This window comes from Aedes albopictus, chromosome 1 (assembly GCF_035046485.1).
Source record: "Aedes albopictus strain Foshan chromosome 1, AalbF5, whole genome shotgun sequence".
In the NCBI taxonomy this organism is placed as follows: domain Eukaryota; kingdom Metazoa; phylum Arthropoda; class Insecta; order Diptera; family Culicidae; genus Aedes; species Aedes albopictus.
The window spans coordinates 54,819,152-54,843,961 of NC_085136.1; the positions used below are offsets into that span (position 1 = coordinate 54,819,152).

Genomic DNA, 24,810 nt, shown 5'->3' on the forward strand with positions numbered 1-24,810 from the left:
TGGCTGTTAATCTCAAAACGCAATGGTTGTTCAATAACGTTAGTCATTTATTGAAATTTATCATCATCAGTGAAATGCTTTTAGATTCTATTTCTTAAACCTATCAGGGTGATACTTTGTTCGTAAAGCTAAATTATTTATGTACAGTGTAATTCGATGAGAATTTCCCAGCACTTAATCTAAAACAAAAAAGCTAAACAACTAAAACAGTCAATAAGTTATAAATAGTCGTCCCATTCGTGGGTGCTGCCATCTGCTCTTCAGTTGGTCACCGTTCCGCTGCCGAGCGAACGCATGAGCTGATAGCACTCCTGCAGGCGCTTCTTGTCACCGATCTTCTCCAGTGTTTTGGCCGCTTCCTGGAGCATACTGGCTCGCTCGCCGGGTGACGACAGACACGGTGCCGGCAGGTGCTTACACGCAACGTACAGTGCTGCAGCCCGTTCCCGGCCGCCGACCAGCTGCGAGCTGCGATCCTTGCCACTGCAGATGATCGACGCCCGGGAGTAGCGCTGTCGCAGGCTGTGTCCGAGTAGCTGCTGGGTCGGACCGGGGGCAGCTCCGGCCATCAGACGGCACACGGCTTCGTACAGGAACACTCGCGATTGGGCGTTCTGAAGAGGGGTTGGGAAATAAGGGAAGTTAGAGGCTGAATTCAAAGGGAGAGGATTGCTCACCGGAATTTCATTGGTGACAACGCGCAACGAGTTCAAGTCTTTTTGGAACTTAGACAGCACCGCACCCGACACTGGGACATATTCGCCGTTTTGACTCTGGAACTTTTCGTTGTCCGCCTCCCAGAGAGCAGTACGAGCTTCTAGCAGCCAGTCGCAGGCTAGGAGTTGGGCCAGCTGTAAAAAACAAGGTTGATGACTCAAATTGATTGTTCATGCAATCAATTGAAAAAAACACACTACTTTTCACAGTCGGGGAGCTATCGACGATAATGCATCCGGTCCACCTGGCTTGCATTGCAGAAGAATTGCACCGATTGGTATCGAACGCGAAAGTGCAATGCAACTACAATGCACCCAAGTGGGGAGCAACACTGGACCCAACGCCCGATTATCTGAAAAGAATCCTCTGCGCTGGCAGCAGCGAAACTTACCATCTTGAGTTTCATCGGTCTCTTGCACATGTTAGTCGTCAAACTATCCTCCAGGTACTGACTGCCGGCGTTGCAGATTTGGAAAACGTGGACCGAGTTGTAGTGGGGTTTGTTCCTGCAAAAACAACAAATCTCAAATTAGTTACAAAGCTAGAAGTTGCTCGCGTGTACTTCTGAACCTACAGTAGAGCTCGCTTGGCCTGGAAAGCGACAAACAGTGCCTTCGGTAGGGTGTCCTCTCCCTTGGCCAGCTCCAGCGGAAGGTTCTCGATGTGCAGATACAGCCGCTCGGCTTCGGAATCCTCTCCGAGCAACCAATAGGCGGCGATGCTCAGCAGACTGGACCACCAGTGGGCCAACCGATCCTGGCAGCAGTTTCCACTTAGCAGACAACGATCGAACGTAACTGGTTGATTCTCGACGCTCAGACTGTCCTTCAGCAGCTGGGTAAAGTGCAGCACGTTGCTAATCTGGCACCCGGAGTACGGGTAAGAAGCCGGCGCCGATGGTTTTCCATTGTCCGATTGGTCGTCCTTAATGGTGTCCTTGGCTAAAGCATGCGCCTCGGCGATCAGAGCTTGTGCCGATGCCGACTGCTGAGCGAAGGCTGCGTTGACGTGCTTCCGACTGATCTGACCAGAACCGACCAGGCATTGGATCGATTTTTGAAGCAGGTTTTCACGGTAGTCACGCATCATGTATTCCAACGGATCGGCCTTATTTCCAAGCATGGTAAACATGGAATCAGACGTGTCCTCAAAACGGACGGCATGGGTCGTTAGAAACCGGAAACCGTACGAGGTAAAGGCCCAGGCGAATTTGGCCGGAATCTGATCGCAATTGTTGCAGACCTGCTTGGCCTTGGCCAGGTAGTAGCGACAGAAGTACTGCATAAAACGGGGATAGCTCTTCTTGACGCGCAGTGCGGCCGTGATATAGATCTCGATGATGTCCTCCGGGGTCATAACGGCCGAGGCAACCTCAGCCATATTGACGGCGTACAGAGACATCATCAAGCCGTTCGCTTCCGGTTGATTCGACACCAGGTACAGCTGATTCAAACGATGGAAGAGCAGAGCCAGCTCTTTGGCCGAGTTCAGCGCGTCCATGCGTTGGGACTCCGGCTTGAACAAACCTCCGGTGCGACGAGAAAACCACCGTCCGATGTAGATCCGATGAAGGAACATTCGGACAAACTGCCAGCTGGTTGTTGTAATCGTTTCCAAGCGACTATTTGGTATCGTGACTCCGAACGGCGTCAAACAACGTTTCGCTTCCTGCAAAGATGCCGCCGCGTTGCCACGTTGAAAGTCCAAATCGGATTGCTTCTTGTGCTTCCAGTACTCGGTGAACGCCTTGGAGCGCGACGGAAGAATCGGATCACCGTACACGAGCATCTTGATCAGACAGAACAAAAGCAGGGCAACGTTTATCGCAAATATCGCTGTTGAAGAGATGAAGCTGGGCCAGGAGAAGAAGCGTTCGTCAACGGCGAGTATGCGACGGCTTGTTCCGGGTTCGAGTTCCTCATCGCCTCCGGAAGCTCCTCCGGAGAAAAGTAAATTGCCGAACGGATTGATAACCAAGACAGCCAGCATGAACATGCAAAGGGTGAGTCGCGAGTGGGCGGACATTCCCCGGACGCTCGTCATCAGATCGTCGTCGTTGAGACAATCATCCATGGCTCCGGATCCGGACGAAGATGTTCCGAACGGTGACGGTGGCATCGAATTGTCCGAGTTGTGCGACGGCGACAGCGACGGGTTGGACTCGTCGCTTCTTGGCGGAGTGATGGGACCGATCACCGGGACCATGTCGTCCTGCACGTTGGTCACCAGAAGATCCTTGAGCGACTGCTTCCGGTTGGTCATCTTCATCTTAAGGTACATGTTCTCCTGCTTGAGGTGGTTGTTCTGCTTCTGCAGGTGCCGAATGTGGTCAATAGCCTTTCGGAGGATGGCCGATTTGTTCAGCTTGGCATCGACTCCGACGACGATGTTTTTGAGTTCTACAATGCAGCTGTTGATCGAAGTCCGGTAGCGACGTTCGATGGCATTGTGGGCCGACCGTTTGACTTCCTTGACCTTGGGTACCGCTGGAACGGACTGCGTCGACTGGGGCTGCGGTAAACGATTGATTTGGAGCTTTCCGGTATTCTCTTGGGCATCCAGGACCAGCGGAATTCCCGTCGTCAGGATGGGACCGTTGGGGGTGTTGACCAAGGTGTGGATATTCTGGGTGTTGGCCGTCATGACAGTGGTCGGATTTGCATGTAGGAGCACCTGCTTGTCACCGCTTTGGAAGGTGAACACCGTAGTGGGCTGAAATCAGAATATATTTTTTACAGTTAGATAAGTTGTTTTGCTAATGAATTGGGTTAAGACATTGGTTCAGTTGACTGCCAACACTTGCATACGTCGGACGCTATTTACTTCGCTCTGTTTCGTTGGGAATCGGTGAATTATCATGTGCGCTGCTCGCGAAAACGTCCTAGTTGTGGACGTGAGTGTTCTCCCGGTTCGCCCCGACGTGGGGACAGTGAAAGAGTTCTTGGAGACTCAGTTAAAAATTAATTATGCTGATGTCAAAGGCATACAATTGCATCATACGCGCAATTGTATTCTTATTGAAATGGTGGACAAAAAGGTCGCTTCGCGCTACCAGTTGGAGCACAATTGTAAGCGAAAAATTGTGGCTGCCAATCAGGAATTTAAAATTCCTGTCTACGTAGATGGTGACGCAGTGACGGTTCGCGTTAACGATCTCCCATCAACGGTTAGCAACGTTGCTGTTGCCGAATTCATGTTGAAGTTCGGAGAAGTGATTTCCATTAGAAACGAAACATGGAAGCACTATTTTCCCGGGATTCCTAATGGAGTAAGAGTGCTGCGAATGAACCTCATTCGCAACATACCCTCACACCTAATCATTGCAAATGAAAGCACGACGGTTTCTTACATGAACCAGCCAATTACTTGCCGCCGGTGCAATTACCCAGCGCATCCGAATAGGAGATGCGCCGATTCTTCCGGAACCACCACCGACGCTGCTGCAACAACAGTGGCACCGAATTCTCCTTCGCCGGACACGCTGTTTACTGGGGACGATTTCCCACCATTGAGTAGCCAACAATTAGCTTCACCTCGTGCATCCAAACCTGATGTGCAAGAACAAAAGCCTCAAAACGACGACGAATGGACGGACGTCGACGACAATGGGAGCTCATCAAGTGACTACAACGAGGTTACAAACAAACGGCGGCGTTCGACTCGAAAGACAAACGAGCCCAAAAAAGTTTGTGTAAACCAGTGTTCCCCAAACGCGGGCCATGGGGAAACAGTTGGAGTTGCTTCGAAAGAAAAATCTTGTGTGAGAAATAAAAATGGAAAAAGTGGTAGTAGTGTTAGTAGTAAGAAATGATTTTCGGCCACGTAAAGCTGCATACGGCGAATTGGCCTTTAATAAACGATTTGGATAAAAAAAAAGACATTGGTTCGCCTATTTTGTTAATCTATTTCGTATTGTTTGCCATATAGTAGGATATTTCTTAAACCGTGGTTCATCGGACTATTGAACACTCCCCCTCTCCTTGCGTGGACGAATATTTGAAGAAATCCTGAAAACAATCTCTAAAGGAATTCTCTGGAGGAATCTGAAGGAGATTCTTCATGAAAAAACCTGAATTAATCCACCTATGGTGAACAGAACCCTTCTTACACTTATTAAAATTAAATTGTTGTATTATTTGTATGTATGATTGTGATTTTTGGTCATTCTAGAAAATATTGTAGTTGATTGCTTTCCATAATAGAATCATCAACCATGGGCTCAACTACCAGATTTTTTTGTCTCAAATGCGTAAATTTTATTACTCCTTAGTACGCCTGGAAAGATATCTCGGAAACAAAATGTCCAAACGGCATAAGATTTAATAGCATACTACTAGGATGCTGTAGCTTTCATTTGGTGCTGAGAGAACTCAAATCAATTGACATACGTTCATTTATTATTAAGCATTTTGTCAAAGACCTCTTAAAAAGTTAAGTTGTATTACTCCAAAGTACTCCCCGAAAGATATTTCGGTTACAAAATGTCCAATCGGAATGAAATTCAAAAGCGTTCTTCTAGGATGCAGTAGCTTTCGTTTCGGGCCTTAAGAACCCGAATCGGTTGACAGACGGCTGAGAAATTTATGGTGATACACTTTGTCAAAAATATCTAAAATAATTAAGTTGTACTACTCCCTAGCACTCTTTGAAATGAAAGATATCTCGGTAACCGAACGTCCAATCAAAATAAAATTCAATAGCGTTCTTCTAGAATGTAGTAGCTTTCATTTGCTTCCAAGAGAACTCAAATCGGTCAACAGACGGCTGAGAACCGTGAGTGACATTTTTTTGTAACATACACACACACACACACACACACACACACACACACACACACACACACACACACACACACACACACACACACACACACACACACACACACACACACACACACACACACACACACACACACACACACACACACACACACACACACACACACCCGAAGTAGTCGCTTCTAGTGGAATCCGGGGGAAGCAGGCATTGTAGACCTTGGTGGAGGTTAGAGGCGTAGGGTTCAGAGTTCTCTTCTCTGTTCTGAGTCCCTCACGAACTGGCACGCGATGGACGAAATCGGTAGCACTGGTCATGCTTATCGAACGCGTGTCGGGAAGGCAGAAAGGCTTTACCACCAAGTAAAAAAAAAACACACACACACACACACACACACACACACACACACACACACACACACATACATACACACACACACACACGCACATACAGACATTTGCTCAATTCGTCGAGCTGAGTTAATTGGTATATGTGACTCGGCCCTGCGGGCCTCGGATCGAAAGTCGGTTTTCCAAGCGGTATTTATACCCTTCTTATGGGTGTAAGAAGGGTAAAAACGTTAGCATGAGCCAAGAAAATGCCAGTTTGATCAAGATTCAAGTGTGAAGGGCACAGTGCTGAAAATTTCATTTCGTCATACTTAAATTCAACCACCTACAGCTCATTTTAGAAGCTGAACCTGAGAATATGGTATATGAAAAACTTGTGCGGCTAGACCAATTCTGCAAGAAAGTCACGGAAAAACCGCTATTTTTCGAATATTTAATGTAAATGTCACGGACTACCTTTGAAAAATGCCAAATGATATTCACCGTGAATATCATTTGCATTTTTCGAAGGTAGTCCGTGACATTTACCTTAAATATTCGAAAAATAGCGATTTTTCCGTGACTTTCTTGCAGAATTGGTCTAGCCGCACAAGTTTTTCATATACCATATTCTCAGGTTCAGCTTCTAAAATGAGCTGTAGGTGATTGAAATTAGAAATGACGAAATGAATTTTCAGCACTGGAAGGGCATTTATTTCTCACTCTGGTAAGCTAAGCGAATGCGAGAACGTTGGCATGAGTCTAGAAATGCTAAGTGGCCTAAATGCTACCACACACGATTTGGACGTTCGATTTTAACTACTCTCTTTCTTGAACCTCTTACCCTGAGTGAGTAGTTCCGTGTATGCAAAGCCGTATCCCTTCGCAACGGTACCGTGAAACGGTAGTGGATTTAGTCATCCTGATCATCGTCGATTTATCATCGCATTAGCTGTGGACAAGAGTGCTGCTGGATTCAGTAAGTATTTGGTCTAGTCCCACCGCAAGAGGAACACCACACCAATCGTGCAGCCAATTGGAAGATTGTGCAGAAGGCAACATTTGGTGGCTCCAGAGAGGAGGAGCTACTGCCACCAACAGTAGAATTACCTGATGGAATCCCGGGAAGAATCCTTGCAAGAATGGACCACTGGAATAACTAAAACGACCGCTATGGAATGAAAAGATAGCGCCACCGTAGCCTTGTGTGTTTGACATAACTCCACTGCTGTCAAAATGTTAATGCCCATATACGGTGGCGCCTTTGTTTACATGCGGTGAATGTTAGAAAAGTTTGCTTCATTGATCCATTAATGAAGAAATTTCTGAAAGAATTTCGGGAGAAATTCATAAAAGAATGATAAGGCGGAAGGCGGTGATAAGGATCTATAGAATATCTTCGGAAGGAATTTTAGAAGGAACAAAAAAAATTATGGAAGAATCTCGAAAGCAATCTCAGTAGAAATCCCAGGATCGATCGATCAACGATCAATTCTGACTATACATGTCAATGGTTGCTCCTCCGTGATTGATCTGAACTGGTACCAATTGCACTGAGATCCAACTGAATAAGTGGCTGGGACACTCCACTTATTCTCAGAGTGCAATTTTAGCAGCTCATGCATATTTGATCAAAAACGGCGCCGGCCAAGTCCTTATAGTCAGCTGGGAAGGGAAAGGAATGTTAGAGTGTACTGGTTGTCGCTACTAGAACCGAGAGCACTCTGCGTCCCCACAACCCGCACGGACTGAGGTATTTTTTTTTTAGACGGAAAGGATGGAAGATCTGGGAGTCACCGTTGGGTCGGTGATGCGATCCATGGATAGGGGATATTTATAGTGTTCGTGATAGATTGTGTGGTGAATAAGGTGAATAAGGTCAAGCGGCACAGCACGCTTTGGTAGCATAACTTCATTTTTCATTTATTTAGTTCACATCAAATTCATGATAATACTGAATCGACAATTTGCCGCCATAATACTCGATTTGCAGCTGCAGCTCTCCATCCTCGGTCACGCCCAACACTCGCCAGATCACGCTCCACCTGGTCCGCCCATCGTGCTCTCTGCGCTCCACGCCTTCTTGTACCAACCGGATCAGTTGCAAACACCAGCTTTGCAGGGTTGTTGTCCGGCATTCTTGCAACATGCCCTGCCCACCGTATCCTTCCGGCTTTGGCCACCTTCTGGATGCTGGGTTCGCCGTAAAGTGCAGCGAGCTCGTGGTTCATTCTTCTCCGCCACACACCGTTCTCCTGCACACCGCCGAAGATCGTCCTTAGCACCCGTCGCTCGAAAACTCCGAGTGCTTGCAGGTCCTCCTCGAGCATCGTCCATGTCTCGTGTCCGTAGAGAACCACCGGTCTTATTAACGTCTTGTACATGGTACATTTGGTGCGGGGGTGAATCTTTTTTGACCGCAGTTTCTTCTGGAGCCCATAGTAGGCACGACTTCCACTGATGATGCGCCTTCGTATTTCACGGCTCACGTTATTGTCAGCCGTTAGCAAGGAACCGAGGTAGACGAATTCTTCTACCACCTCGAAAGTATCCCCGTCTATCGTAACATTGCTGCCAAGGCTTGTCCTGTCTCGCTCAGTCCCACCTACCAGCATGTACTTTGTCTTAGCCGCATTCACCACCAGTCCGACCTTTGCTGCTTCACGTTTCAGGCGGGTGTACAGTTCTGCCACCGTTCCAAATGTTCTGGCAATAATATCCATGTCATCCGCAAAACAGACAAATTGGCTGGATTTCGTGAAGATCGTACCCCGGCTGTTGAGCCCGGCTCGTCGCATAACACCTTCCAGGGCGATGTTGAATAGTAGGCAGGAAAGTCCATCACCTTGTCGTAGTCCCCGTCGAGATTCAAATGAACTGGATAGCTCACCCGAAATCCTTACGCTGTTCTGCACACCGTCCATCGTTGCTCTTATCAGTCTAGTCAGCTTCCCGGGAAAGCTGTTCTCGTCCATAATTTTCCATAGCTCTGTGCGGTCGATACTGTCGTATGCCGCTTTGAAGTCGATGAACAGGTGGTGCGTTGGGACCTGGTATTCACGGCATTTCTGGAGGATTTGCCGTACGGTGAAGATCTGGTCCGTTGTCGACCGGCCGTCGATGAAACCGGCTTGGTAACTTCCCACGAACTCATTTACTTTAGGTGAAAGACGACGGAAGATGATCTGGGATAGCACTTTGTAGGCGGCATTCAAAACGGTGATCGCTCTAAAGTTCTCACACATTAACTTGTCGCCTTTCTTGTGGATGGGACAGATTATCCCTTCCTTCCACTCCTCCGGTAGCTGTTCGGTTTCCCAGATCTTGACTACTAACTGGTGCAGACAGGTGGCCAACTTTTCCGGGCCCATCTTGATGAGTTCTGCTGCGATACCGTCCTTACCAGCCGCTTTGTTGTTTTTGAGCTGGTGGATGGCATCCTTAACTTCCCTCAGCGTGGGAGTTGGTTCGTTCCCGTCCTCTGCTGCACCAACATAGTCATTTCCTTCGCTGCCTTGGTCCTCCGTGCCTACATTCTCTTCGCCATTCAGGTGCTCGTCGAAGTGCTGCTTCCACCTTTCGATCACCTCACGTTTGTCCGTCAGGAGGCTCCCTTCCTTATCCCTGCATATTTCGGCTTGCGGCACGTAGCCTTTGCGGGATGCGTTGAGCTTCTGGTAGAACTTGCGTGTTTCCTGTGAACGGCACAGCAGTTCCATTTCCTCGCACTCCGCTTCTTCCAGGCGGCGCTTTTTCTCCCGGAAGAGACGGGTCTGCTGCTTCCGCTTCTGTCTGTATCGCTCCACATTCTGTCGGGTTCCATGCTGCAGCATTACCGCCCGCGCTGCATCCTTCTCCTCCAGAACCGCTCTGCACTCCTCGTCGAACCAATCGTTTCGTCGACTCCGTTCTACGTACCCGATTGTGCTCTCGGCTGCGTTGTTGATGGCTGCTTTCACTGTAGTCCAGCAGTCCTCTAGAGGGGCCACATCGAGCACACCCTCGTCCGGCAACGCTGCCTCGAGATTCTGCGCGTATGCGGTGGCGACATCCGGTTGCTGCAGTCGCTCTAGATCGTACCGGGGCGGCCGCCGGTAATGTACGTTGCTAATAACGGAGAGTTTTGGGCGCAGTTTAACCATCACCAGGTAGTGATCGGAGTCGATATTAGCGCCACGATAGGTCCTGACGTCGATAATGTCGGAGAAGTGCCGTCCATCAATCAGAACGTGGTCGATTTGCGATTCCGTTTGTTGTGGTGATCTCCAGGTGTAACGATACGGGAGGCTGTGCTGGAAGAAGGTGCTACGAATGGCCATGTTCTTGGAGGCGGCGAAATCGATGAGGCGTAGGCCATTTTCGTTCGTCAGCTGGTGGGCGCTGAACTTTCCAATTGTCGGTCTGAATTCCTCCTCCTGGCCTACCTGAGCGTTTAGATCCCCTATGATGATCTTGACGTCGTGGTTTGGGCAGCGGTCGTACTCGCGTTCGAGCTGCGCGTAAAATGCGTCTTTGTCATCATCAGTGCTTCCGGAGTGAGGGCTGTGCACGTTTATTATGCTAATGTTGAAGAATCGGCCCTTGATCCTCAACCTGCACATTCTTTCGTCGATCGGCCACCAACCGATCACGCGCCTCTGCATGTCGCCCATCACTATAAAAGCTGTTCCCAGCTCACGTGTGTTGCCGCAACTCTGGTAGATGGTATGATTACCTCTAAACGTTCGCACCATAGATCCTGTCCAACACACCTCCTGCAGCGCTACGATTCCGAACCCGCGGTCCTTCAGTATATCGGCGAGTATGCGGGTGCTCCCGATGAAGTTGAGAGATCTGCAGTTCCACGTACCGAGCTTCCAATCGCAAGTCCCTTTTCGTCGCTGTGGTCGTCGCCATTGGTATCGGTTCGCATTCTTCTCTTGTTGATTTTCCGGTGCTAGTCTTTTTTACGGCTGGCTCGCAGGGCCTGACACCAACCCACTAACCCAGGGAGCTGGGCTTACCTTCCCGGAAGCTACGGGTTCTGCATTGGCATTTCCTCCAACTACAGTGCTAAATAGCTAGGCTCGAGCGCCAGTCTTCGCCGGGGGTGGTGTTTTTAATGGGCGCCCAGGAGATAATATTTTAGGTAGCATAACTTATAGACGTTATATATGCACTGTGCTGTGAGTAGAAGTTGGAAGGGAGGGAAACGACTTCTTCAATTCGTTTCTGGTTCTAGCGATGGCTATGAACATTTGAATATACATGAGTTGTATATGTAGAGAAGAGAGAGCGAGAGAAAGTGGATAGAAAGATACAAAGTAGGATGAAAAGGACGGGCCAGGGATTGAACCCATGACCTTCTGCATACGAATCAGAAGCGGTAGCCACTAGACCACCAAGCCCGTCAGCAATCTCAGTAGAAATCCCAGGAAAAAATTCTTCCTATTCTAAGGTCGAACTGATGCTAATGTGCGCTGATTATACATATTTTGCTCGGCGGCGGCGACGGCGTAACCGAAATTTTACCATAAGGCCGAAGCAAAGCAGTTGTCAGTCAGTACACTTTAGAATTTATAGTCTGAGCTTGTTCAAGACCATTGATGATATAAAATAATACGTTTGAATGAATACCTTGTTGTTCCTGTTCTGGCCCGTCACTGTAGCCAGTTTAGTAACTTGGACACCCTGAAGGAATTTCTGCAGGAATCTGTAGTGGTTTAACCCTTTCCTTCCCACGACTTTGAACGACTATTTCTATGCCAAGAAAGCGTTTCCGAAAAAAGTGCTCGAACAAAAGTTATTGCAAATTGGTCAAATTTTTCGAAATCAAAGAAAAAAAATTAGTTGTAAATCAATAGTATTTTGATTGTTGATCAATAGTTCCACTATTGAAACAAGTAGGTGGGAGTTGGGTTTACCTAATGGGGTTACAATCATATTCTAAAAACTATTGCATCATATTCATCTGATTCCGTTCTCGAGTTCGTCGAAAATCGATGGTGCTCTAGAGCAACCATGGGAAGTAGAGGGTTAAGAATCTTTCTTAGAGATATCCCTGCAGAAAATTCGAAAGAAATCCCTGATTAGAATTTTAGAATTGAATTAGAATCCCTGATCCAGAAGGAATTCCAGGAAGAATCATCGAAGGTGGAATACCAGAAAGAATTCCAGCAGAAATTACAACAAGAATGCACAAAGAAAATTCCAGCAGAGATCCTTAAAAGAATTCCAGCGGGAATTTTCAAAAAAATTCGGGAATGAATCCTCAAAAGATTTCTAGGAGGAATTATTGCAAAATATGCAGGAAGAATCCACAAAGGAGTTCCAGGAGGAATCCCCAAAGGAATTCCAGGAGCACACTCCGAAGGAACCTCCGAAAGAATTTCATGAGAATTCATCGAAAGAATTCCAGGAGGGATCTCCGAAGGAATCCCAGGAGGAATCCCCGAAGGAACTCCGGGAGGAATTGTAGGAGGAATCCCGAAGGAATATCAGAAGAAAATCCAGGAGGAATCCTTGAAGGAATTTCAGGAGGAATCTCCGAATCAATTTTAGGTGGAATCCTCAAAGGGATTCCAGGAGAAAACCTCGAAGGATATCCAGGAGACATTTCTTGAGGATTCCTTCAGGAAGAATCTCCGATAAAAATTCAGGAGGAATCCCCGGAGAAATTTCAGGAGGAATTCCGGCAGGAATGCCCGAAGGAAGCTCAGGAGAAATACCTGAAAGAGTTCCATGAGAAATACCAGAAGGAATTCTATAAAGAATTCCAAAGGAATCCCCGTTAGAATATCCAAAGAAATCCCAGAAGGGACCGGCGAAGGAATTCTAGGAGGAATCTCTGAAAGAATTCCAGGAGGAAACCCCGAAGTAATTCCAGGAGGAATCTCTGGAAAAATCCATGAAGATTCCTTGAAGGAGGAATCTCCGAAAGAACGAGGAATCCCTGAAAAAAAAAATCCAGAAGAAATCGGCGAAGAAATTCCAGGAGCAATCCCCAAAAAGCAATCTACGAAGGAACTACAGGAGTAAGCCGTATTAGTAGTGATTCCGGGAGGAAATTTCGAAGAATTTCCAGGAGCAATCTTCGAAGGATTTTTAAAAGAAATACCCGAAGGAATTCCAGGAGGAAACCTTGAACGATTTCCAGAGGGATTTTTTTCAGATAGGGAGAAGGATTTCCAAGAAGAACTTCAGGAGGTACCCCGGAAGAATTCCTGGAGCAATTCCAGAAGGAAGTCTTTGAGGGATTCGCGTAGAAACTCCATGACACATCTTTCAAGGAATCCTGGGAATATGCCTGATTATAGACCTAAGAAAATTCTGCAAGAATCTCAAGAGGAATCCCTGAATGAGCTTCTAGTGAAATCTCTTATGTAACTCCTGAAGTTGTCCTGGAGGCATCCGCAAATCATCCTGAAAAATTTACGAAAGAACTTCTGGAAGAATTCCTAAAGGAACTTTTTGAAGAATCCTCTAAGGAGCTCCTGAAGGTATCTTAGAAGGAACTTAGTGTTGCCTTACAGCTGTGGAATGTTGCTTTTGTCATTCACCAGTCTTTTCTTTTAGCTTGCTTTATTTCTCTGTTGTATTCTGTATGCGTCCTAACAAGAATTACGTTCGAACTGTTAATCAAACATCTAGATCTCTTCTTGATCCGATCTATCGTTCCTTCAAGACACATCCTTGTTGAGCGACCTCTATGTTGAACAGCATAGCGGTTATGATACGAATAGACCATTTTGTGTTCAATCTCATCAAATACACTTTCTTTCCGACTGTGAAACAGAAGTATGTAGTTTGTTCTCTTTTTCTTGAGAAATTTCATTCAATAAGTAAACACTTTGGATATCACAGTTTGCTTTCTTGGATTTCGAAAATTTCACGAAATTTTAGCTTTATAATCAAACCGGATATGTTTAATATCTGACAATGATTCTTCATCGGAAACATGCCAGTTTACGATCTTGCCCGATAAGAGGTCACATCAAATTGTAAGATCAAGAACCTTTTGCCGGATGGTATTCAAAAAAGGAGGATAATCTCCTCTGTTACATACGTCAATACTATTAGAATTAGACGAATGTAATTCAAGAGGTTTTCTCTTCTCATATTGGGCATTTGCATTGTACCCTATTATGAATCCACGGGCGAAGATGGAGGCTCGTCTTCAACGTTCCCTGCTGAGAATAAGCCAGAAACGTACCTCCGTTTCCCTGGGTTTTAGGCACCTCCTTCTTGATCACAATAATGTCTGACATGATGAATTCAGTAAACAGGATACAATGGTTTTCTCCTGTTTACTACAGTTGTAGTCTTTTGCATGAACTGTTTATCGTTGTACACGCACCAACGAATTGGGGTAAATCGTGGTAGCTTGGCCATTACAAAGAAAAGTCGACAGAAGATGCAGCAAACAGCGTTAAAATTTCCGCACAGCGTATAGTCATACTGATTTTGATAATATTAAACTATTAAGGACAGACTTGTTAGTATCCCAAAATGGCCGCTACAATGGCCGACTTTGGCACCTACTCACAATTTCGAGGGCATAAATCTCTTCATAAACAAAACCAGCGCACCTGAGCTTCTTATTTTAAGCTTATTACAAGTGAGCAAGAACAAAATAATAAAACACACCGTTGTTTGAAGCTTGCTTCTTGAGATTAGTGCATTTGAGGTTCTGATGCACTGTTGAGGCAGGATTTCAAGATGTTTGTCCTTAACATGCAAACAAAGCATTTTGGAAAAGCTGTGTTTTAGGGTAGATTTTGAACTGACGGGGTAATATGAGCATCCGAGCTAGGTCGAGGGGTCCGCTCAACAGTATTTAGTTGGCCAAAGCGTTTCTTTTTCATGAGAATCTCTCCATATCTGCGGCTCAGCACAAACTGTTGTTCTTTAACTTTACAATAAGAACCATCATCAACTGTAAAAACAATTTCAACATGATCTTCTTTTAGAAACCAATGGAGAATCCTCCAATCGTCGTAATACCATTTTGTCACAGACAAATAGACGTAACACCTGTATCTGGCACTCCGTGCGAAGGAAATCAGCTTGACGGAAAGCGGGATTTTATCTCCGGCTACCATTACAAGATCAGCTCCTTCCCAGAGAGTAAAAGAATGAAATATGTTCTTGACACTCTCCACTGGGCCCCTATAGCCACAGCTATGAAGATGTGGGTATTCAGCATGACCATACTGAGTGTGACGAGTTCGAATCATCCCGGTCGGTCCGGAAACTTTTCGTAATGGAGATATCCTTGACTTCCTTGGGCATAGAGTATCTTCGTGCCTGTCACACGGTAGTTCTTCGGAAAAAATCCCTAACCTCACCCTGCTAGCCACCTTCCTATTACCTGTTGCATCACGGGAACGCCGGTGGCCGTCGTTGCCGGCGTCGGTACGGCCGTCGCCTTCGTCGTTAGAAGATTCTGCACCCGAACGTTGGCGGGCAGAATGTTCTGGGTTATGCTCGTCGGGGCACTGGTGGCCGGAGCGATCGCCTTGATGTACGAATAACCCGTCGGTGTACGGTTGTTCTGCAGTAAAATGGTTGACGACGTGTTAGCCGCAATGTTCGCTCGACTCTGCGTCAAAATGATGGGAGCAGCGGGACTCGTAGTGGTCGGCTGCGGATGGATCAGAATCGGCTCCTGCTTGACTGTGGTGGTTGCCGTAATCGGAACCTGCTGACTCTGCAGGGGCTTCTGAGCTTGACTGCTGCTCACGGAGATCATTGGATCACTGGAAACCAGATTACAGAAGAACTGCTGTTGTTGTTGTTGCTGCTGCTGCTGCTGCTGGTGTTGCTGACTTGGTAAATCGGAGGGCGATGAAGCTGACAGGAAAGAAGACGATTCCTCCTTTTTAATATCCAGCATCGAGCTTCCGGAATCATTGAGCGAATTCAACATTGGAGACGTCGTTGAATCCGGAGAGACTTGATCCATGACATTGTCCTCCCAGCTGTACTGACTCAGGAAGTCTTCACCCATCAAGTTCATAAGTTTTTCCTCGTTCAGTTGATCTGAAAAACAATTCCAATTTCAATTACCACTTCAAGTATCTGCATCCAGTCGTCCCACAACTTACACATATCGGCAATATCGTTAATGTCCAGTTCGTCCACCTTGATGTTCTCGCCAATATCCATCGCCATTCCGCTCCCGGGCTGGAAGCTATCCCAGCCTCCCGCGCCGTTCATCTCGTTCAATTTCACTTCTCCCCACCGAAACCAACCTTCATCCACACCTCAAGACAATTTTCCACCCAATCACAGCACTATTTTCTTCCAAAAAACCGTATTTTCCACGAAAACCTCAAATTTTTCCACCCGAACAGTGTTTCAGAACGCAAATGGGGAAACTCCGTATGATGAAACGAGAGCGCACTACCACTACACACCCAAAACAACGCATCAGATCACCAGCGATCCACCAATCAGCGCGCAGCACCGAGTATCGTATGATTTTTCCGTGACGTCACTTGCGACAACATAACCTCTTTCCACCGTAGCCAGGGCAATAATAATTGCATCATTCGTTCGCAAGATTTCACCGAGTTTCATTCACAAGCACAACTGTTTTCGATTGATAATTTTCGTTTCATTGAAGTATTCGGAGCAGTCGCCACTAGCAGTACTGTTGTGCTGATTCATCACTGATTGTCACTCCCAGCATCAATGGAAAAATCGATGTTTCATTCCCGTTGGAAGGTCATTGATTGGCTTTCCGTCACCAGTGCTCTCGTCGATGTCCAGCTACGAATGGAACCGTTTTCAAACTGTACATGTCGGCGTCAAAACAAAAACTGCACAACGGTTGACGATCAGTGATGTCAGATTTTTTCACAAGTGCTTCCGTAGATGAAAATTGATGAGCGGGGGGGGGGGAGAATTTCAGATTTTTTATTCCGTAGATTCAGATTGAAAATCCGTTGATTTCCCGTAGCTTTCCGTAGGTTTCCGTATAAAAACCGGGTTTTCTGTAGATTTATTCTACGGATCCGTAATTCCGTAAAATAAACGCAATTCCGTAGATCTACGGAAATTTCCGTAGATCTGGTAACGCTGTTGACGATGACGACGACGGTGAGGAACGAAGTCGTGTAAACAAGATTCGGTTGACTTCGGATTCACGCCACGCTACGAAGTTGCTCGAATTTTGACGCAAGGCATCCCAGTGCTGCCAGTTCGAAGAAGCGATTACCCAAGGTTTATACAGAGTGTTAGGTTCGTGAGTGCAAACTTTTTTAACCCTTTATAAGGCAGTGGCAACTATATTGCCACCTATAGTTTGTATTTTTTTCTGTTTTATAACAATTTATTTCGAACTTTTTTTTTTGGTTTACGCAAAATTTGGATTACTAACAACGCCTGGTATTTTTTTGGGACTAAACAAAGCTTTAACAACAATTTAACAGCCATTTGTAGTCTCAAAAATGGCTAAGACCGCGTGAAGAAAATTAGCTCAAACTTATTGTAAAATTAAAGATTTGTTTAATATTTTAAGAAATAATCAAATTCTGGGTTGACATGAGCTGAACTACACAGTTTATGTTATGGGTTAAGCCCCAATCCACTTTAAAATCTCTTTTCCGGCTTTTTGTTGAAGTCAAAAGAACCCGAATAGATTTTTACAATTCGTGGAATCGTGCATATTATAAGCTTTCTATTCACTGATTGATAATCATGCAAGTAATGATTGCTCAATGATCAGATGATGTAAACTATAAAAAATGGATTTTTCAATACTGTTCATATATCATAGAACAAATGATAATGACTCATCCAATGGTAAATATACAATTTTGAATGATTCGGTCTGCCCAAATTGATTGGTTTTGGGTAAACAGCTTGGGTTGAATGGATGCAGGGGAGTTGCATAATAATTAGTGTATGCTATGTTCATGGTAGTGATCATGGAAATTGCAAAACGGGCTGCAACTCGATCACTCCGCAGCATATTTTGCCGCCCCTGAGTATCGTCTGCTAACTGGTAACTAACTCTTTGTACTGCAGTGATGCATTCCTGATTGTTTGCAGGTCATCGCCTAAGTTTAAGAAAAACTTACCTTTCATGAAACAACAAAGTTGTGCGGCGACCCGCATTGAGGCCTAAGACAAAAGTACCATCATGTCGTTCTCTGCATACGTCAACTTTTAAACTTTACAAAACTACCTTTTAAACACTCGCGAGCACATTGTCGATGTGGTTCAACAAGTAAAACACCGCGCGTGAAAAAAACCGGAGTCACCAGCCCAGCAGCAGCCAACAGTTCAATTCCCAACTGTGTAACAAAAAACTTCCAGCAGCACCAAAATAAACACAACAGATGACGTCACGAACTTTGACAGAAGATGAATCTGCAGCAGGGGTGTATCATTTTTTAAGTCGGTAATGCAGAGCTGTGAAATATTTCAGTTTTTGTTTTTATAAATTTCAGTCGGCAGTCCGAAAGGCCACTTAGGAGGGCCTCGGTCAGCACTCACCTGCCGGGGAAGAAGGGCCAATATAAATTTCAGTCGGCAGTCCGAAAGGCCACTTAGGAGGGCCTCGGTCAGCACTCACCTGCCGGGGAAGAAGGGCCAATATAAATTTCAGTCGGCAGTCCGAAAGGCCACTTAGGAGGGCCTCGGTCAGCACTCACCTGCCGGGGAAGAAGGGCCAATATAAATTTCAGTCGGCAGTCCGAAAGGCCACTTAGGAGGGCCTCGGTCAGCACTCACCTGCCGGGGAAGAAGGGCCAATATAAATTTCAGTCGGCAGTCCGAAAGGCCACTTAGGAGGGCCTCGGTCAGCACTCACCTGCCGGGGAAGAAGGGCCAATATAAATTTCAGTCGGCAGTCCGAAAGGCCACTTAGGAGGGCCTCGGTCAGCACTCACCTGAACTGCTCCAAAACCAATACCCCAAGATTTTCCCTTAGTAACTTGAATTAAAATACTTTTCTTATAATAATTCCTAATATTACTTTATTTAAAAACTAGCAATTGATCTCTACAATTCAATTTTACAATATGCAACTAAACTGGAAACACGCGTCTGGTTCGGTTGAAAATTTTCTTCTATTTGAATTTCTGCTCGCATGCTTTGATCGCGAGTCGCACGTTGGCATGGTAACCGTGGACGACGTCGCCGCGCCAAGATACCCGAGCAAAACATCTAGTTGCAGCTACTGTTGGCAACATTCTCCGGGCCCAAAGACGAGCTGATCGCTTGAAGTAAAACAATCTTGCTAACAGGCCTCGTGAACGACGATTTTGAAGTCTTGACGGACACAGTTCTAACATTTCCATCTGGACCCTTGAAAACCTTGTCTACAATTCCTTTTGGCCAACATCCTCGGTGTAAATGTTCATCCACTATCATTACAACGTCGCCTACATGATACTCGTGGTAGCTTCGGTTGTCTGGCCATTTGCGGCTTCTGATTAACTCCGGTCTGTAGGATGACAACCATTTTCGCCAAAAACGATCTGCGTAAATTTGAGCACTCTTGTAGGCTGCCCGGCAATCCATATTCCGCTCGTCGAAATCGTGATCGAACTGTATCGAGTTGTTTCTTCCCAATAGCAGCATGTTCGGAGTTAATGGTTCAGCATCAAGAGGATCGTCCGAAACGTGCGTCAACGGCCTGTTGTTGACAGTGTTCATCACTTCGCAAAGAGCAGTTCGCAACACCAAGTCCGTCGGATGTCTTTCTCGGAGCATCACACGTAGAGCATTCTTGACAGAGCGCACTAATCGCTCCCAGCATCCTCCAAAATGCGGAGCGCCAGGCGGGATGAACTTCCATTGTACACCTCTCACGCTCAACGTGTCCTCGATCTGTGGGGAATCCAGTGTTCTGACCAGTTTCTTGAGCTCTTGATCTGCACCGGTGAAATTTGTCCCATTATCTGTCATTATGCATTGTGGTAACCCACGGATGGACATAAAGCAGCGGATTGCCATTATGCAACTGTTCGTGTCCAACGATGGTACCACCTCGAGATGGACAGCCCTTGAAGTCATGCAGGTGAATAGAACCACCCACCTTTTCTCGACACGACGACCCACCTTAACAGACATCGGGCCGAAATAGTCTATTCCGGTGTTTGAAAACGGAAACACAAACGGGGTTGTTCGCTCCGGGGGAAGATTTCCCATTTGTGGGACGGTTGGTTTGGCCCGAAGCTCTCGACACTTGATGCAGGACATCGTTAATTTCTTCACCTGTGAGCGGATCTTCAGAATACGATGACGTTCTTTGATATTGCTTATCACCGTTTCCAAACCCTGATGAGCGTTGGCGACGTGGTACATACGAATCAGTAGGTTCGAGAAGGGATGGTTATCGGGGAGAATAATCGGGTTGTTGACATCAAACGGTTTGCTGCAGTCTTGCACACGTCCGCGCATACGGACGATCCCATTATGGATGAACGGCGAATAGCTTTTCAAGCGACTGCTGCTCTTCACAAAACCGGTCTGCTTCAGACTCCGCAATTCTTCGGCAAAAACCTCCGATTGTATCTTCCTGTACCATGCATTCCTTGCTTCGTTCATGTCATGAACAGTAATATTTAAACGTTTTGGTTTTTCATTTTTCGGTAGTACTAATATCCTTCTCATCCTCAGGTAATATTTTTTTTTTATTCCTGTTCGGGTTTGTCACTGCGACCAGTTTTTAGATCTATTGTGACATTACCCGTATCCTTAGTGTAGTGCATGTCGCATTACTCAATTGCCATTGAGGGGCAATAAAGTATCGATTTTGATACAGTATTTGTTTTGTTTTCTTCGAACCGTGAACAGTCCAACCTAGATGGCAACGAGTCAACTGCAGACCGTACAGCGAGTATTGCACTGTTTTTAGTGGTACAATCAAACCAGCATTGTTTGAGCCGATGAGCATACACGGTCTGGCACCGTGAACGGCGACCAGCTTATCTTCGTCGAGCATTGGATACAGCTGCTTCACCTTCTCGATGTCGAACTTCACTGGTGGCAAATCGAGGTTCTGTACAGTGCGAATGCCATTTGCCCTAAAACGTTTTGCTTGAGTCGAAGGTCCAGAGATGTCGAAAGATAGCAGCATTGAATGTTCCTCCTTGTGCGAAATACCGTTCGTCCATCGGTAAGTCACAGGAGATGTCGGTCCCTGCAGACCAATCCGCGCAGCAACGTTGGCATCAACCATCGACAATGAAGAGCCTTCATCAAACAGAGCAAACACTTCCTCGACGCCATTCGGACCCATGATCTTCACTTTTCCTACACGTAGCAGCGTGTTCACGTTCCTACCATTCACATTGCACACGTTCGGAGTGCCAGGCGTGATGTTTCGTGGCACAGCATCGGTATGAACCAGGTCGTGATGATTTTTACCGCAGATGGAACACGTTTTCTTGGATTTACAGCTCTTCCTGGCGTGGTCAGAGTTCAAGCAGATATAACACACCTTGCACGATTTTGCGGCGGTCCGACGCTGAGCTATAGACAGTGCATGGAACTTCTCGCACTTGTCCAGACTAAAATGCGAACTCTCCAGGCATAATGGACACTGCTTTGCTGCTGCTGCTGCTGCTGCATCATCACGACTGTTGACGTTGAATACAACCGGCTTTGGCTTTGCGGAGAAACTCGGTTTCTTGATACCGAACGCAGGATTGAGGCTTGCCAACTGGTTGTCCATCTCATCCTCCAACCAGCGAGCAAAAGTGTTGAAGTCCACTACGATGTCTTGCTTCATCAATGATGCCTTGTGTCGAACCCACATCTGTTTGCTGAATCCAGGCAACTTTTCAGCCAGGTGTGATATGAGTTCGGGGTTGAGAAGATAATTATCTGCCTTTGCGTTCTGCATTGCGACCATAGTACCGACTACAGCATTGTAGAAAGTCCTAAACGACTCGATGTTGCCTTCTCTTACGACTTCGAGGTTCCTCAGTGCTTCCAATCGATTGGCTACGACCCATTCCGTGCGCCCGAAATTCGATTTCAGCATCCTCATAATCTGAGTAACGTTGTCCGGGGAAGACAACAATGACTCCACGGTTTTTCGTGCCTTACCTTGTAACGCCTTGTTTAACCGTCTCAAGTTATCACGGTCGGTCAGTTGGAACTCCTCGGTGGACGTGTTGAACTCGTTCTTGAAAATCGTCCACTCCATGATGTCGCCAGAAAATGGTGGCAAATCCTTCACGTTTCTGCCTTGCAGTGCCTTGAACGCTTCGAACAGGATCGCATTCACTCCAGGCTCGGGAGCACGCTGGTTGTTCGCTACAGCCTCGCGATGGGGTTGTCGAACCACGTGATTTGATGGTTCCAGGTTAGCATGGCACAGATCGTTCGGGTTTGTTGGCTCCACATTGCCGGACTCGGCGATCCATTGGGTGACACGTTGGGATACACTGGTGTACGCACTCGAGTTGCTACCCCTGCTACTGCAGATGCTCGAGCCGTAACTTGAACCAGCCTTCAGTTCTTCCTTCTTGAGTTCACGCTCACGTTTTCGCCTGAGAAACTCAGCCTTCCTCTCTTCCGTCTTCAGCACCAGGTCTTGCTCAATCTGAAGGGCAGCTAATCGTTTTTCAGCCAGGATCCTGTCTCGTTCGATTGAAGCCTTCAGTTCATCCTCCTCGATCTGCTCCTCCAACAACAGGGCCTTCAGTTGGCTGTCGGTTTCGCTAATACGGGAAGATCGGCTTTTGTTCGAACGCCTACCGGATAGGGCAACACCGATCGATATACGGGAACCAGGAACAAAGTTGTTCTCCACGTCATTCGGGGTCGGAGCTGGGATATTTTGCTGATTCGATTTCGCCTGCTGCTGCTGACTGACAGGTGTGCGAAGCATGGTCGACGGTCGCGGAAGTCCTATTAAAAAATTCTCAAAACGCTTGGGCACTGTACCTTTATTTTCTCTTTCAGAGCGGCGCACCTGTTGCTCCATATAAACCGGCGCCTGCCGGGGAAGAAGGGCCAATATAAATTTCAGTCGGCAGTCCGAAAGGCCACTTAGGAGGGCCTCGGTCAGCACTCACCTGAACTGCTCCAAAACCAATACCCCAAGATTTTCCCTTAGTAACTTGAATTAAAATACTTTTCTTATAATAATTCCTAATATTACTTTATTTAAAAACTAGCAATTGATCTCTACAATTCAATTTTACAATATGCAACTAAACTGGAAACACGCGTCTGGTTCGGTTGAAAATTTTCTTCTATTTGAATTTCTGCTCGCATGCTTTGATCGCGAGTCGCACGTTGGCATGGTAACCGTGGACGACGTCGCCGCGCCAAGATACCCGAGCAAAACATCTAGTTGCAGCTACTGTTGGCAACAGTTTTCATTATTCAGTGTATCATAAAATCAATGATACAGTGATTATAACGTGTATAATTTGATGAAATTTTATTCGTAAAAATTGCCGTTTTTGAATGGTAACGATACTTAACAACCCATTCGGTCTATCATTCAAACTCTGGATATGATTCCAGGTATCATTAATATCATTCACATAATCATCGGTTTATGATCCATTTTATGATTCCACGAATAATCAGAAAATTATTTACTGTATCACAGCCGTATGATATCGTTTTATTCGGGAAGAAAAGTACTCTAAACAGGCAGTGGCAAGAATATTGCCACCAGCGCTGGTGACCTAAACGGGCAGTGGCAACTATATTGCCACCTCAAAAGCTCGTTTTTGGGGTTAACGGGCAGTGGCAACTATATTGCCACCAGCGTTTTTGGCCTAAACGGGCAGTGGCAACTATATTGCCACCTAGATTTTTGAGAGTTTCTTTCAAACAAAAATTGTTTTGTACATGTAATCATGTGTAAAATCATTTCCATAATAGTATGCGTTGACAGCTCTTCTAGTTTTCTCGGCCTTATAAAGGGTTAAGGGGTGATAGCGGACCATGAATGGTGAATAAAATTGTTCTACTCATATGGTGAGGCATATATTGCTAATTTAGAGAAAAATTTCCGTTTTACGGAAGATTGAGAAAGCTACCGCAGCTGTCAGACTACTGATTTTCATCAAGTTATCATCAATCGGGTCAAAGATGCCTTGGATACGACGCCGATGATCATTGTTTGCTGTTGCTTCCCAGAGCAATTCACATTGCAAGCATACTTTGATTAAACCGTCTGTTTCAATGATATGATGATTTTCAGGGATGCGGTAGGACTTTGACAGCTGCGATAGAACTCGGCGGCTACCGCAGAGTGGATTTTTTTTAAATCCGCAATAGTCGAATCTTATACCGATACGTAGCTATTGAACTTTTCATGTTTTGTATTGCGCTTAGCAAGAAAAAATTAGTTTCACACTTTTACCGATCTGTCAGTCAGTTGTGCGCAAGGGTGAATCTCACATCATGGGCAATATCCATATTTGCATTACTTAAAACATATCCAACCGGTATCGACCGCGTGCGATCAGTACAAGACTGAATGCAACAAATAACGGCACAACCAATCGAATCAGCAGCAATCCCAGAAAATCTCGATGGCAAAACATGATTATCGACCCACCAACGCTTCTTGTTTGGGTTTTGTTTCTTCTCTTATCAACCGGTTCGATAGCCGAGTGGTAGCGTGCAAGCCTGGCGATGTCAAGGTTCTTGGTTCGAATCCGGTTGCGAACAGAAACATTTTTAATTGAAAATCGAGTCTGTTCGCGTGCAGTTCAACCCTGCGCGCTTTTGGGTAACGCCTGCACACCCCTAGCACCTGGACGTCGCCGCCGTCGACGCGCCGCCAGCGTCGGCCGGCTTCCTACAAGAGAGAAACCAATGAACAAGACAGAACAAGTACAGTCGTCGTACCGAACGGTCGACAGAAAAAACGTTTCTTTCAACCTCTGTAAAATTAAGTGAAATACAGTCCATTTTTATCAATATTATTTCGAATGTAGTCCGCCGCGTTTTATTCCGTCCCGCTCAGCTCCCCGCGTACATTTTGGACCTTCGTCGCCGGATATTTCGCGAAACCGCT

At 46.2% G+C, this 24,810-nt stretch overlaps 1 protein-coding gene across 1 annotated transcript; it reads right to left on the bottom strand.

The window, feature by feature from the left end:
• Positions 1 to 26: 26 nt before the first annotated feature.
• On the bottom strand, positions 27 to 16,627 carry LOC109427495 (sterol regulatory element-binding protein 1). Its single transcript, XM_019703046.3, has 6 exons — positions 15,908 to 16,627; positions 15,172 to 15,842; positions 1,292 to 3,429; positions 1,109 to 1,223; positions 678 to 851; positions 27 to 614 (listed from the first exon to the last, which is right to left on the bottom strand). The coding sequence occupies exons 1-6, from the start codon at positions 16,017 to 16,019 to the stop codon at positions 261 to 263; spliced, it is 3,564 nt and encodes a 1,187-aa protein (XP_019558591.3). The 5' UTR covers positions 16,020 to 16,627; the 3' UTR covers positions 27 to 260.
• Between the last annotated feature and the right edge of the window lie 8,183 nt (positions 16,628 to 24,810).